Here is a 14,216-nt window from a genome sequence, read left to right as displayed (position 1 = left end):
TTCTTCTTCTTTCTTGTTCTTTTTTTTTTATATATACGTATATATAAAACACACGTTATGATTCAACTATTACCAACTGAACTACTTTGGACTGTTCTAAATAATTTGGAATACGGAGACTTGGACAACTTGTGGAAAATTAAACGACTTGAACCCACCATTCTCTATTATATTCAAACGCATTACAAGTTTCATTACCAGATATCATCCTTATTACGCATCTTTGAAGCCATTACACCCACAGCTCGACAGCAAGCGGAGACAAAGACAAGAATGGCGAGAGAGATGCTCGAATTTATAAGATCGAGTGTCGCATGTTTACCAAAATATGAACATCGTAGCAAGTTTACGGAATTACTCGACATTGTACAACAATTGACACTCCAACGCATCTTGGCTTCCGATTTTAAGGCCAATGGATTGGAACATGATTATGCAGGATTATGTTTACAAGTGAGAGCTCTTTATCTACATACACCTTCAATCCGAGTTTTACATGACCCAGTAAAGTTTTTCTCTCTCACTCTTACTCTCTCAAACTAAGAGAGTTCCCCCCCTTTTTTTTTGTTTTACAAAAGTGTAATAATTTTATATATATTATATTCATAGAAATATAGAAGACGCAGTACAAAGCATCCATTAGCACCCTTCTTACCTCGAGACTATACTTTTGTGTGGCGATTGCATTGTAGTCTAGGTGACGATGAAAAGGAACGAGGTGTGCGTACACGATTTGCAAACTTCTTTGGAGGTCTGTTTGAAGCAACGAGTTTATACCTGGAGTCGAACCTAGATGGCACATTTGAGGAGTGTGTAAGGGAGGCACTTGTGACGGGCAATGCACAGGATTTATTGATCCTGTGTGTGGCAGCGGCACGACCTGTAGATGTGGAAGGTATGTGTATGATGGTGACAGATGCGGGAGAGCAATTAAGGCATTATTTGGATACCATGGATCATTGGATGACCACAGATCCGACACCTCAACAAACGTTTCGGTTACATCAAGAAGATGAAGGAGATAGGACGCATTCTCCACCGTTACCACCGCCTGAATGGTTAATACCCGATCGATACAAGGTGAATAAAGATGCTGTATTAAGACTTCAGGTAAAAAAAATCAGTTTTTTTTTTTGAGGGTGTGTGTATGTGTGTGTGATAAAAAGAACTCATGAAAATTAGCTCATGGATAATCTGTACAAGAAAGGTTGGCGATGGTTTGATTAAGTAACAATAAAACAAAACAAAAAAAAACCGTAATTCTGTCCGAGGATAATTTGTTCATGTCCCGCTTCGGCATAACAGAGAGAAAAAAAAAAAAAAAAAAAAGACTGTCAATAAAAGTATAGACAAAACCTCTTTTTTTTCACTCTTCCACCCATCCCACATTTTTTGACTCCATTAGAATTTTTTTTTTTTAAAAAAAAAGAGAGAGTTTTTGTTGTCTTCTCTTTTTTGTAGCATTCATTTTATGAAGATTCCAGTTAATTCACAATTGAAACTATACCTCATTTGCTGGTAAAAAAAAAAAATTCTAATAATAATTCATAAAGCACTTGTATTTATTAAAAAAAAAATGCCAATACTAGTTTTGTATCGCTGGGTGGATTCATGGTAAGAAGAAGAAGAAGAGAGGAAGATATAAATAGCTTTTAATGACGTCTTTCTTATATAGTACGGGTAAAAAAAAAAAAAAACAATTCCCTATTTCTTTTTTTTTTTTCAGCAAAAAGTAAATATTTAATTTTAAAATTCTAGATATGACAGCGGTGTTACCTCTGCTGTTATGCTCATGCCATCATTTCAACATAAATTCAACATACCCACAGATTCTTCAGCATACACAGCAGTCGTACCAGTTTCTTTAGCCGCTTCTTTTCTTGCCTCTTTTGTAAAAAAAAAAAATTGTTGCGTCTATTCCCCCTCTTTTTCTAATCCAATTCTTTTTTTTAAAATAAAACCTGTGTAGATCTCAGGGTTTATAGCGGATGCATTGGGAAGAAAGCGATTTCTCTATGTAGCAACCATTATACATGAAATAGGTTGCATTGTCGAAGTCGCAGGACAAACACAAGGTTCCTTTTTCGCTGGTCGTGTCCTGACAGGTCTCGGTGTTGGGTAAGCTAAATTATTATCATTTTTTCCTACTGAAAAAAAAAAAAAAAAGCATGCTCATCTCTCTCTTTCCCTCCAGTGTCTACAGTATGCTTGTTCCCTTATGTAAGTCAACGGGATCAACAGATAAAAAAAAAAGGGTGGAAGACTGACAGTTTTAAAAAAAGATCAAAGCGAAGTAGCTAAACCCGAAAACCGAGGACGATTAATTTCCTTTTATCAAATCTTTGTGACACTTGGATTTTGCACGGCCTTTTGGTTAGTCTTTGGTATTTATCGTTCACAGGGTGATCTTGTATGGAAAGTACCCTTTGGTACGCAACTCATTGCAGGTGGTATCATGTTGGTGGGCATCTATTTTATTCCCGAAAGTCCACGTTGGCTCATTTACAAGGATAGGCCACAAGAAGCACTCCGGATACTAGCTCAATTAAGGTCAAGGGGTGACGTTCATGACGTAGAGGTACAAATGGAATTCACAGGTATCGTTCAAGACGTCTCATTTGATAAAATCGTCTACAAGCAACGTTTCCTCAGTCTTTTAAAAAAGGGAAACGATAATAACCTCAAAAGAACCTTATTGGGTATGGGCATTCATACTTTTACTCAACTCTCCGGTATCAATGCCTTATTGTGAGTTTTTTTTTACATGTCTTTTTAAATATCTCACACAGCCACTCCCATCACTAAAACTACATCGCATCGCATAGATTCTATTTACCGCATATTCTGGAATCCGCAGGTATCAAGGAGATTTATTCAGCCTTGTTGGGAAATGGTGTAGGTGGGATTGTCAATTTCGTAGCCACCGTCACTGTCTTGCTCTACGTAAGTCATTTTTTTTAAGAGTAAATCATACAACGCTTTATAACAAACAAACAAACCTGTACTAGATTGATAGATGGAGTCGACGTAAAATTCTAGTGGCTGGGGCATTGGGTATGGGAAGTTGTATGTTGGCCATCGGTATTGTATCTGCTGTATTTAACCAAGAGTTGGTGAATAAAGTAGCGGTGTATGGAGATGTGGATGTAGTAGGCCTTGTAACACCCAGAGCCACCTATGCAATTATTGTCTTGCTTGCTGTATTTATTGCCTGCTTTGCACTAAGCTGGTAAGAAAGGGATTTATTTATACGCAGACACACACACACCTAAATCTATTAGAAATACAGGGGACCGATGGGCTGGATTTACCCTGCCGAGATTTACCCACAAATGATTCGAGCCAATGCGATGGGTGTCACCACTTCATGCAGTTATCTTTTCAACCTCATTATTTCGTTGGTAGCACCCATCATGTTTCGGGAGATTGTATGGGGTACGTATCTATTCTTTGCAGTGATCTGTTTTATCATGGCAGCGGTGATCCATCTCTACTATCCAGAGACAAGAGGAAGATCATTAGAAGAGATCCAATTGATCTTTAGTGGCGCATTAATTGATCAACGTCCAGACGCACATCACCCTTCCACAGCGGCTGAAGCACTTTTGCATTTAGAACAAATTCAACATCGAGATAAACGGGATCAATTAGCGCGTGATCATCGTGATTATCCGTTTACGTTTCCACAGACATTTGAGGTATCGAGTCCGCATAATGTTACCCGCGTGTTTAATAATGGAACAAATTATTATGAGCCGAATAACGAACATTCACAAGTGGATATTATATCACCGCAACCGACACGACCTTCCACATGTACTAGTGTGCGGATACCGTCTATTTCTTCCGTGCAATCCTTGTATTCTGGTAGAATGCAAGATCCAGAAGCCTGAGAGGGCTTTTTTTTTTTTCTTTTTTTTTAAAAAAAAAATTGTATATATATATATATTCCTTTGTAAATAAATAACACCTCATCTCGATTTTTATGACAGCTGTATTTTATGCAAAAAAGAGGTAAAACATGCTAATCTCTCTTTTTAAGCCAATGAATGGTGTCCAGCAAAGTTTTTTTTTTTTTTAAATAAATCCCAGCCCCATCTTTTTTTATATATACATCTCTTTTTCTTTTGTATAAAAAAAAAATAACAACATTTGAAATGCGTATTACTGCTGGACTCGCCTTTATTGTAACTGCTGTTACTTCTGTCATGGCTTTAAAAGAAGCACCTGCTGATTTACAAATTGGTAAATACCTTTTTCTTTCTTTCTGCCATCTCTTTTCTAAACACTCCTCTTTTTTTTTTAGGTATTCTTAAACGTGTTCCTGCCGAGAAATGTCTTGTTCGATCCAACAACGGGTAAGAAAAAGAAAAAAAAAAAAAGGGAAACGCGCACTCCTTCCAAAAAATAAGAGAGAGAGAGAGAGAGAGAGAGATAAAATGGCTGACACCTTAATTAAAAAAAAAAAAAGCGATCAATTGTCGATGCATTATACCGGTACACTCTTTGACACGGGTGTAAAATTCGATAGTAGCTTAGACCGTAATGATCCTTTTGTATTTGAAATCGGTAAAGGACAAGTGATTGGAGGCTGGGAACAAGGTTTATTAAAGTATGTATATAATAAGGGATTGTCTACTTGTAGGAATTTTAAAACTCCCCTTTTATGATTTAGCATGTGTATTGGTGAGAAGCGTAAGCTTACCATTCCTCCTCACTTGGGTAAAAATATAAGAAAAAAAAGACACGAAAAAGTAAAAAAAACCCTTTTTAATCTGTAATATGACGCGTTTTTATTAGGTTATGGAGATCGTGGGTCTTATCCTGTGATTCCTGGTGGAGCCACACTTGTATTTGAAGTTGAATTATTAGATATTAAAAAAGGTCAACGTAATGAAAGAAAGGGACCCGAAACCGTTAAAACAAATGACGACGAAGCCATTATTTCGTAAGTTTTTTTTTTTTCATGCATAAAATAGATGACGATTCACTGACGCACATATATCAAAAAAAAAAAGTTTCAGTTCGCCCAGTTTCATTCTTTCAACAGCCGGTATTCTTATCTTGTTTTTCTTGGTCTTTCGTATGGCTAAAAAGCAAGATATTGTAGAAGCTAAAAAAGCAGTTGAAAAGGAGATCAAGGAAAAGAAATAGTTTATTTATTTATTTAGTACTGGTGCCATTGAATTTATCAGCAATAAATTGGGCTTCGTTTTTAATCGTTTCCGTCAATTGACCCAATAAACCTGGCTGTTCATTGTTTGTCTTGTCTTTGGGCTTGTCATCATAGTCTCCCACTTTAAATAATCCAGTAGATCCTGCTTCATTGGTTGAAGTCTTTTTAGAGTATGTGTTGTCTGATTGTCCAATATCCATGATGTGTTTTATAAAGTAAAAAAAGGAATGTTTTTTAAAAAGTAAAAACTTTTTTTTTTTTTTTTTTTTCGGTTGGAACCCTATTTATAATACTCTCTCTTTCACCTTCCGCTCACGACTTACAACACCTATGCAATAAGAATGACCACACTTTTATTTATTTATATTTTAGCATTGTTTACAACTAAATATGTAAAGCACTTTTTTTTTTGGTTTTAGTCTTCTTCGGTCATAGCGTCATCTGCACTAGAAAAGGGGGTTTTGAGCGTTTTAAGGATTCCAGTCACTACTTTAAGAACCGCCTCGGCCATCCAAGTGCTGTAGGACATACCCTCACCGTCTTGTTCTTCCTCCAAAATAGAAGTTGTGTTATAACTCTCTTCAAAGTTGTTCATTGTATAAAAAGAATTAAAAGTAAAAAAGAAAAGAAAAAATCACACGGGGCTTATTCACAACGATTTTTAAAATACAAAATCACTGATTTATTTTATAGTGGATATTGTTAAAAGGGAGAGGGGGTTAAACGCAAATAAGGCTTAATGACCTTGACACCCTTGGGAAAGAGAGTATGTGCTTCTTCGGTAGAGACAGAAGGATGAACAATCACATCTTCACCCTTCTTCCAATTACCAGGTGTGGTAATACGATGCTTATCTCCCAACTGCAAAGAATCAATCACACGCAAAATTTCATCAAAGTTACGACCCGTAGATGCAGGATAAGACAAGATTAAACGGATAGTCTTTTTAGGATCAATGATAAAGACGGAACGAACAGTAAATGGAATACCTTTACTATCGATATTACTAGCATCCTACGTTTTAATCAGCTTTAGTTCCTTCTCTCTCCCACCGTATGCTATTATATAAAAAAAAGTCTTACTTGGTGGTCCAACATGTCATAGAGTGTAGAGACAACACGATCATCATCAGCAATGATGGGAAAGTTAAGCTCAACGTTACTGATTTCATTAATATCAGCAATCCATTTTTCGTGGTCAGCAAGAGGATTAGCAGAGAGACCAATCACATTCACGTTACGTGCATCCCATTCATCTTGAAGCGCAGCTACAAGACCAAGTTCGGTGGTACACACAGGGGCTACAAAAAAAAAAAGAGAGTTAAAACATCCAATTCCCGTTATATATCAGACACTTACTGAAATCGGCAGGATGGGAAAAGAGAACAGTCCATTTATCACCAATAAACTCATGGAATTGAATATCGCCCTTGGTGGTTTGGGCCTTGAAATCTATCTCTTTTTTAGTCAGTTTTTTGTCTACTTTTTATTTTTACGCGTCCTTATTATTACCGGGTGCAGTGGAGCCAAGTCTGAGAGTCATTTTTTTTTTTGTGGTAAAGGGATGTTTAAAGAAAAAAAAAAAAAAAGCAAAACAAAAAAAAAATCCCGAAACTGTTTTTCTGTATTTATATAATTTTTAAAAGTCCTCTCTATGGAGACAGTAATAAAAAGAAACTCTTTCTCACACACACACACACAAGAGCATACATACGCATCTTGTACTTCACCTTTATTTTGAATGCCACAAGAATACGTAAAAAACAGAGAGATGATGCCATCGCATGAATGGGTGAGCTCATATAATCTATCTGATTGGACTTGGTCTTTTTTTTTTTGTGTAATGGCGCAATTCGATCATGCAAACATCTAATTCAAATAGAAGCACAAGAATAGCACACACACAAAAAATAAAGATTTTTCTCTCGCTAAAAAAAATAAGCCACACACACCCAACAGCAGCAAAAGCTCTCCCTTTTAATTTTTTTACGTTTTCCCCGGTTACACACTCCGTTCCAAAAAAAAACCAATGATGGCCCCCCTATAAAAACTTTTTTTTTTTTGTTCTTCCCTTTGTAATGAAATTATTGCGTGCTTGGATAGAATCGAGTAACTCACTTTGTGTCGACTTACGTACAAAACTGGATTTTAAACAATGTCACTTAAAATCCTCCACGAATATCCCACTTTCCCAACTCGTCTTACGTCAATCCGAACTTCCACCTAAACGATTACCTTTTGCTGTCATCGAACCACTTCACGAAAAAGGTTGTGCTACTTGGTTGATCGAACAAGGTTGGCAAGTGCCCTGGGTACTTTGGGAAGGTGAACTGACCTGGAAACAAGCCATCGAGAACGGTTGGATATCAGATACGGATGAACAATGGCTATTATTTCAACCATCCCCCTTTCTCATGGCTCACATGGATACCATTGAACTCCCTCTACGACAATTTAAAAAGGACACACCCTGGACTTGTTTAGATATTGGGTGTGGATCAGGTCGTGATGTAGGTTGGTTACTCGCTCGTAATAAACAATGGCATGCATCCGCATTCGATTCATTGGCTGGCGCCATGGTCCGTACCGATCTCCTTGTACGCAACCTCAACGTCAGTCATCAACTTGACCTACTTGCACAAGCCAAACTTCTCAATAACGGTGAGTGGAAATTAGTGTCGGATGCTTGGTGGGACCCCCATGGGGAAACACAGGAACTCCAAGACCCCACAGAAGAGATCGCCAAACGACTCGCGATGACAGCGTTGGAAAGCAAAGACACGGCATCCTACACGTTCCCTCAGTTTTACAACCGATTAAACCCCGTCGCAAAGTCACACACCTTTGACCTCATTTTAAACATTCGGTTCCTGTCAAGACCGTTTTTGGCACAAGTACCGTCGTTATTGAACAAGAATGGATGTTTTGTCATTTCCCATTTCGTGGATGATCCAGCCTATGATTATAAGCAGCCTAAAAAGAGTCTACGTTTGCAAATGAATGAAATTAGTCAATTCTTTGCAAAGTTTGATGAATTGGAAATCATAAAAGATGTCATTGAGGAAATAGAAGACGGAAGACCTATTAATTCCGTTATTGTACGTAAGAAAAAATAAAAAAGTTTTTTTCTTTGGGATTTTTTTTTACCAGCATTTCCCCGAACTGTACTGTCAGTTTTGAGAGGGGGGATTGTTACACAGAGACGTAGGGAAAGTCGGGGGGTTAAGAGAAGGGGGTTTCATTTTTTATTTATTTATTTTTGTGTATGAAAAAAAGAAAGAGAGAGAGTGTATGGTTCTATCTGTTGTCTAATGTATTTATATATATATGTGTGTGTCAAAATTATTCCTGAAGTCCTTTATAAGCATTGAAACCATAAAAAACACCAAAGACAAGGAAAAGAACAGAACCAGCAAATGTAACTAAGAAAAGAGTAAATACATAGATCACACTTTCTAAATAATAAACAAATATTTACCTGTTCTAACAGAAATCTTGGATGCCAACATACGGCCTCCAATCACAGCTACAGCAGTACACATACCGTGTCCAAGAACAACACCTGCAGTTACGTAATACACGTTCTATATATTGGGCAAAGGTGAAGGGTTAGCTTCTAGCATCAGAGACTAAATAAAATAAAAAAAACGTACGTTGGCTGCTGCTAAAGCAATGGTGGAGATTTGAGAACGGTCACCCCACTCACCCAAGAATGTAAGGACAAAAGTCTGAACAAAGACAGGGGAAAAGACAAGCTGCATCAAGTTCATCAAACCTTCCTTGGCACGTTCAGGTTTTGATCCAGTACCAAGTGCAGGTTGACTAGTAGCTTCTAATCCACCTACCTCCATCTCTTCCATCTTATTGGCTCGTTCACGATCCTCCACCGTCTTTAATTCGTTCTCCACTTCCATCATTTCCTCATTATCATTATCGTCCATATAATACGCTTCGTACATCATACGTACACCAAAACACAAGAACAGGAGCGCTGCACAAACATCCGTGTATTGTTTAGGAATTAAGTTGGGTACCACATGGCCCAAGAAAGCAGAAAGAACAGACATGATGGCCAAGGAAGAAAAGGCTGCTGCAAACACTACTAAACGTGAATGCTTCATGGCCATGATGGCTGCAATCAAGAAGGTTTTGTCGCCAATTTCAGACACAATAATCATGAGCAAGGAAATCACAAACGATTTCTCTAACTCTCCATCCGATCCTAATTCATTTGTATTCAATTCCAACTCTTTGGATGAAGTAGGAAGATTGGCATCTACAAGCTACATGAAAAAAAAAAAGTTAGATGAGCTTTTCCTCCTCCTCCTCCTCCTCACTTATACTTTACCTCTTCTACAGGGTTTTCTTGTGCCTGAATAAAACTAGCACAGAGTAAAGTACAAAACAATAAAGGTACGAACTTTTGTAACCTATTCATTTCTTCTTTTTTATTTTTATTTTATTTTTTTTTGGATTTAATACAACTATTTTTGTTACAAAAGGGAAAAAAAAAAAAAGAAAGTTTTTTATTTTCCCATTTTTATCCAACGGGAGAAGAAGAATGTCCACATTTTAAACCCCTTCGCCACCGCCGCCGCCGCCTCCGCCGCTGCCGTTGCCGTTGCTGCCGTTGCCACTACTGCTGTTGCCCAAGGATCGAAAGACTTCATCGTCAATATAATACGCTTGAAATAAAAACTCAAACACATGCAATCTTTCCTCTAATTTAGCCATGCGATGTTCTTCTTCTTTCCCATGATGAATCGGATGCACAATAGGAATATGTAGATCCTTCTTTGAAAACCTAGCTCGTAAACCATCCAATAACGATTTTCTCATCCAACCCACAGTCCAACGATGCACAATACCCCAAGGTGATCGTGGTCGATAACCAAAGACACTGGCTTGAAATCCAATCATCAAACCAAAGATACCTCCAATCATACCCATCCCACCAATCACTGTAAATGCTCGTTGTTCTCGCATCACCTTCGTATGATAACTGGTAGGAAACACATGTAATGATCCTACAAGAGGTAAAGATCCTTCCTCCTCCTCCACCCATGTTACATCCATGGTGGTTGTCTGATACTGTACTGTTTCTATATCATGCACCATCTCACGTCGTGTCCCAAACCCGATCAAATTCCATAACGAACGATCCATCTTCTCTCGACGTCCATATCGATACCCAATCTGACTTGCCCTTGTACTCTCCAGATGAAACACGTTTTGGGTCTTTAGATTCCCTTGTTCAGAAGCTTGAAATTTAGCATTCTCATCTGCTGTGTACCAACCGTCAAATTCTCCCGAGAGTCCATACACAGGCAGGTTGGGATCATGTAAAGGAGGATAGGATTCAACATGCACGATGGATTGATTCAGGGTCTCTCCGTAATAATAAAACTGAAGGGACGTGCCTTGACTTGTCCATCGATCTGGTCCCAAGAGCAACGTATCCGCTTTAAACAAATAACAAGTCAATGCATAACCGTAATAATTTAGATTGCCCTGAACCTGGGGTGTCATGTCCTCAAGATGTTCGTTGCAAGAGCCTCCAAAATTGGTGGTACATTGTAACACGACGGATTTCCAACCGTCAAAGCAAAATCGAAGATGCGGTGCCAAAACAGTGGTATGTTCATCACGATGCACTTGATCAATCATTGGGCTATCTTGAACTTGTACTAACAAGATGACACTCATCATCATAAATACGGCAAAGAAAAAAGATCGAAAGATGAAACGACTCATCTCTGCCCATAAAGGTTCTCCCGCTCTAAAGGACTTTTTTTTAATACATGAGTTAATTTTTTTTATTTTCTTTTTTTTTTTTTTTTTTTTTTTTTTTTTTTTTTTTTTTTTTTTTTTTTTTTTTTTTTTTTTTTTTTTTTTTTTTTTTTACCTTGGGTTCCATACACTCTTCTTTAGACTTTGAAAGACATGGACCTTGTACTTTCTCAAGATCCAAAAAATGGATAATATAAGAGAGAGAATCACCGCCAATAAAACAAGAAATAGAATGGCGCTTGTGGGAACCCTCGTCGGTTTTAGGTCTCCCTTTCCGATCCTTGTTGGTGGGATCCATTCCTGTGTTAATGTATCCAGTACATAAATTCCATCCTTGGCAGAGTGACTATTTAGACCTTGTTTTTATTATGAGTTTTTTTATCTTCCTAAAACAATTTTTTTTTCCTTGCTGTTGTGCTGATTAAATTCTATATATATATATTTTACCAAGTCCATATACCATATTCGTATGATTGACAATCGTCGCGATAGAAAAGGAAGTCGGTGGAGGTTGGTAATGAGACATTGGAACACGTGTCCATTTCCATTCATTGATATCGAGTACTGCAGACATTTGTTTACCTGAAATATACGTCTGAAAGGGCTCTACACGGGCATCCTGACCGCCACAAATGACGATCTTTTCATCCACTACATACATTAAAAAAAAAAAGTGCGTCTATTTGTTTAGCATTCTCATATACACACACACACACACAAGGGTAGGACCTCACTAACATTACTTTTTACTGCTGTATGAAAGGTTCGATCACTTGGAATGGATCCAATCAAAGGTTGATCGTACCATTGTGTCGTCACCGTATTGAAAATAGATGCACTTGAAAGTGGATACAACAATTTATCTTTGGGTGATGAAAAAGAGGTGATGGAACAATCGAAGCCTCCCAACACAATCATCTTGCCATCACTATGGAAATGTGTACATGAGATTTTTTTTTTTTTTTTTTTTTAAAAAAAAACCTTGTTTTATAATCCTTTAAATAAACTTACGTTGTGATGGTGGATGTATGTCCACATCTTGACTGAGGATGCGCTTGTTGAATTTCAGTCCAACGATCCAAATCTCCACGATACTTCCAAATATCACTAAACCCCGTCGTCCGATTGGATCCACCGTAAAGGTAGAGGGTCCCGTCCAATTGAACTGTGGTATGCCAAAATCGTTCGACGGGTGTCATCTCTTTCTTTTGTAAGGGTGTCCATTCGGATTGATGAAAATTAAAACGATAATAGCGTAATAACTCCCCCCCTTGTTCTTCTCCTCCTCCATGACCTCCAAAACTAAACATGGTATGAGGATCTAAACTTGATAGTGTATGAAAAATGACAGCGGGGGATGCCATGGGATTTGTCTCGACTTGTTTTAACTCGAGTGTATCCGAAAGTATCCACATGGCTTCCTTGTTCCATGGCGCGACATTGTAAAATCCACCATAGATATACGTCGTATCGTTCACTCGAATGCTGGATGCACCGTATATGGGTCGGTTGGTACTTCGTAATTCTTGTCCTGCTTTTTCTAATGTTTCATTCATCCTTTTTTTGTATAATAGAATTAAAAAAAAAGAGAGAGAGAAAAAAAAAAGAAAAAGAATGCAATAAAAAAGATTTAGAGTCAGTATTAAAGGGGTGCATTTTTGTACTACAGAGAGGAGGAAAATCATAATATTAAATCACAAATTCCCTTTTTCTTTTTTATAAAAGAGAGAGAGAGGAGCTCAATTGAGTCGGGTAGTGTCAAACCTTTTTTTTTTTCTTTTTCTTATTGTCGGGTTATTCGATCTGCATTACAATGGACATGGTCTCCTATAAATAAATGACCATTTTTGTTTAGCGGAATAGTACATTTTTAGGATGATTGACCCTCCCTTCCTATAATATTTTAAATTATTTTGATTGATGGTAGATCTTTATTGTGAAAAGTCTAATTTCTAAGGTACAAAAAAAAAAAAAAAAAGGGAGGAGGAGGAGAGGGTTTATATGTAATAAAAAAAAAAAACTCATTCACCATCCTATCATTGTTCTTCATTGCACAAATTTATCCATCAGTTATTATACATACTACATCATGGTTTCTACATCATCCAAAATAGCTGCAATGAATGCATACATTATTCTCATAAATAAAAAAAAAAGCACTCAGATATACAAAAAAAAAAAATCCCACGCAAAACGTCTAGTTCTGAAAGTAAACAATAATGTAAAATAGTAAATTATCCTGAAGGGAATACCTATTTTATTTGTGAATTGTACCAAAAGAGCCTTATGGTAAAGAGGGGGACATGAATAATCATGAATGTAAAATTATTACAAAAGTATGAAATCACAACTGGCGTATATGTTTTCATTATTATAAAAGGATGCAGACATAAGGGCAAACATTTCTGAATTACTTTTCGTTTAAATATGCTTTTACAAAAATTACTTTATAATTCATAACTTTTTTTTTTCCTTGAGTGATGTGATCTTCTTCTCAGTGCTTGTAATTTGTGTCTGGACCTATGATCCTATATAAATATCAATACACTTCAATAGTGGCTGAAACATTGAATAAGCAATTACCAAATTTGGTAAATACTCAAAAAAAAGGTGTGTTTCGATTTCTGTAAGGGAAACCTTCGTCCTAAGTTACTGGTTTCCCCCTTTCGATAGGTGGCTCAATAAATAGAGCGCTCAGCAAGAAATGGAACTTCCTGACCTCTTAAAGATCGCAATGGATCTTCAAAAGAGAGCTTATCTATTTTTGTAGAGATTAAATTGCACCCCTCAGCATTGAAGACTTGGCGAAGAGGGCTTATTTATCCTCTCACTTGATACAATTCGTCGACCCTGTCGTTTATCAATCAAAGGACGGGGACGGTTTTTTTTTCTTTTTTTTTTTAGTGAGCTTAACCTATGTTGACTCATGCTTATGTCATTTATCTTTTGGGCCTGTCTGTTTGATTATTTATCCTTTTTTTTTACTCATTCAATGTCTCAACTCTATAATACGTATCATTCCTCATTAAAGATACCAAGTCAAATAAATACCAAACCAATTCACACAGTCAATAAAGAATTATCTTACATTTTATTGAACTTGGTGTCTTCTGATATTACTCCCAAGATCGAATTGGAGTAACCGCGGACTAGCAATTTGGTATTTTAATAAGCAGAAAGCTTTGCAATTTTTTTTTTTTTTTTTTTTTTTTTGAAAAGTCTACAAAGTAAACCTATGTGAAACTCTCCGA

At 37.0% G+C, this 14,216-nt stretch overlaps 7 protein-coding genes across 7 annotated transcripts; 4 read left to right on the top strand and 3 right to left on the bottom strand.

Moving 5' to 3' along the window:
* Positions 1-57: 57 nt before the first annotated feature.
* On the top strand, positions 58-1,227 carry EV154DRAFT_483279 (uncharacterized protein; the record flags this gene model as incomplete). Its single annotated transcript, XM_051598566.1, has 3 exons — positions 58-504; positions 610-1,110; positions 1,183-1,227. 3 exons carry the CDS (start codon positions 58-60, stop codon positions 1,225-1,227), a joined length of 993 nt encoding a protein of 330 aa, XP_051455688.1.
* Positions 1,228-1,379: 152 nt separating this feature from the next.
* EV154DRAFT_515055 (uncharacterized protein) lies at positions 1,380-3,968 on the top strand. Its single transcript, XM_051602216.1, has 10 exons — positions 1,380-1,518; positions 1,590-1,614; positions 1,676-1,680; positions 1,759-1,891; positions 1,970-2,118; positions 2,195-2,220; positions 2,283-2,748; positions 2,826-2,943; positions 3,009-3,229; positions 3,290-3,968. Exons 1-10 carry the CDS (start codon positions 1,472-1,474, stop codon positions 3,891-3,893), a joined length of 1,794 nt encoding a protein of 597 aa, XP_051455687.1. The 5' UTR covers positions 1,380-1,471; the 3' UTR covers positions 3,894-3,968.
* A 158-nt stretch (positions 3,969-4,126) lies between these two features.
* On the top strand, positions 4,127-5,410 carry EV154DRAFT_467494 (FK506-binding protein 2B). The gene is made up of 6 exons (XM_051597766.1): positions 4,127-4,245; positions 4,307-4,358; positions 4,472-4,612; positions 4,676-4,722; positions 4,801-4,948; positions 5,019-5,410. Exons 1-6 carry the CDS (start codon positions 4,158-4,160, stop codon positions 5,152-5,154), a joined length of 612 nt encoding a protein of 203 aa, XP_051455686.1. The 5' UTR covers positions 4,127-4,157; the 3' UTR covers positions 5,155-5,410.
* A 400-nt stretch (positions 5,411-5,810) lies between these two features.
* Positions 5,811-6,764, bottom strand: EV154DRAFT_515020 (thioredoxin-like protein). The gene is made up of 4 exons (XM_051602215.1): positions 6,688-6,764; positions 6,535-6,627; positions 6,259-6,476; positions 5,811-6,190 (listed from the first exon to the last, which is right to left on the bottom strand). The coding sequence occupies exons 1-4, from the start codon at positions 6,716-6,718 to the stop codon at positions 5,879-5,881; spliced, it is 654 nt and encodes a 217-aa protein (XP_051455685.1). The 5' UTR covers positions 6,719-6,764; the 3' UTR covers positions 5,811-5,878.
* Positions 6,765-7,253: 489 nt separating this feature from the next.
* EV154DRAFT_565514 (uncharacterized protein) lies at positions 7,254-8,291 on the top strand (the record flags this gene model as incomplete). Its single annotated transcript, XM_051605905.1, has 1 exon — positions 7,254-8,291. The coding sequence occupies one exon, from the start codon at positions 7,254-7,256 to the stop codon at positions 8,289-8,291; it is 1,038 nt and encodes a 345-aa protein (XP_051455684.1).
* Positions 8,292-8,388: 97 nt separating this feature from the next.
* On the bottom strand, positions 8,389-9,703 carry EV154DRAFT_515017 (uncharacterized protein). Its single transcript, XM_051602214.1, has 4 exons — positions 9,524-9,703; positions 8,829-9,458; positions 8,654-8,759; positions 8,389-8,597 (listed from the first exon to the last, which is right to left on the bottom strand). The coding sequence occupies exons 1-4, from the start codon at positions 9,611-9,613 to the stop codon at positions 8,518-8,520; spliced, it is 906 nt and encodes a 301-aa protein (XP_051455683.1). The 5' UTR covers positions 9,614-9,703; the 3' UTR covers positions 8,389-8,517.
* Positions 9,704-9,747: 44 nt separating this feature from the next.
* Positions 9,748-12,275, bottom strand: EV154DRAFT_424098 (uncharacterized protein; the record flags this gene model as incomplete). Its single annotated transcript, XM_051596173.1, has 5 exons — positions 9,748-10,954; positions 11,081-11,321; positions 11,413-11,605; positions 11,695-11,893; positions 11,977-12,275. The coding sequence occupies 5 exons, from the start codon at positions 12,273-12,275 to the stop codon at positions 9,748-9,750; spliced, it is 2,139 nt and encodes a 712-aa protein (XP_051455682.1).
* Positions 12,276-14,216: the final 1,941 nt, after the last annotated feature.

Source organism: Mucor mucedo (genome assembly GCF_025094135.1).
Source record: "Mucor mucedo strain NRRL 3635 chromosome Unknown EV154scaffold_72, whole genome shotgun sequence".
Taxonomy (NCBI): Eukaryota; Fungi; Mucoromycota; class Mucoromycetes; order Mucorales; family Mucoraceae; genus Mucor; species Mucor mucedo.
This window is presented reverse-complemented; position numbering and strand designations above follow the sequence as displayed.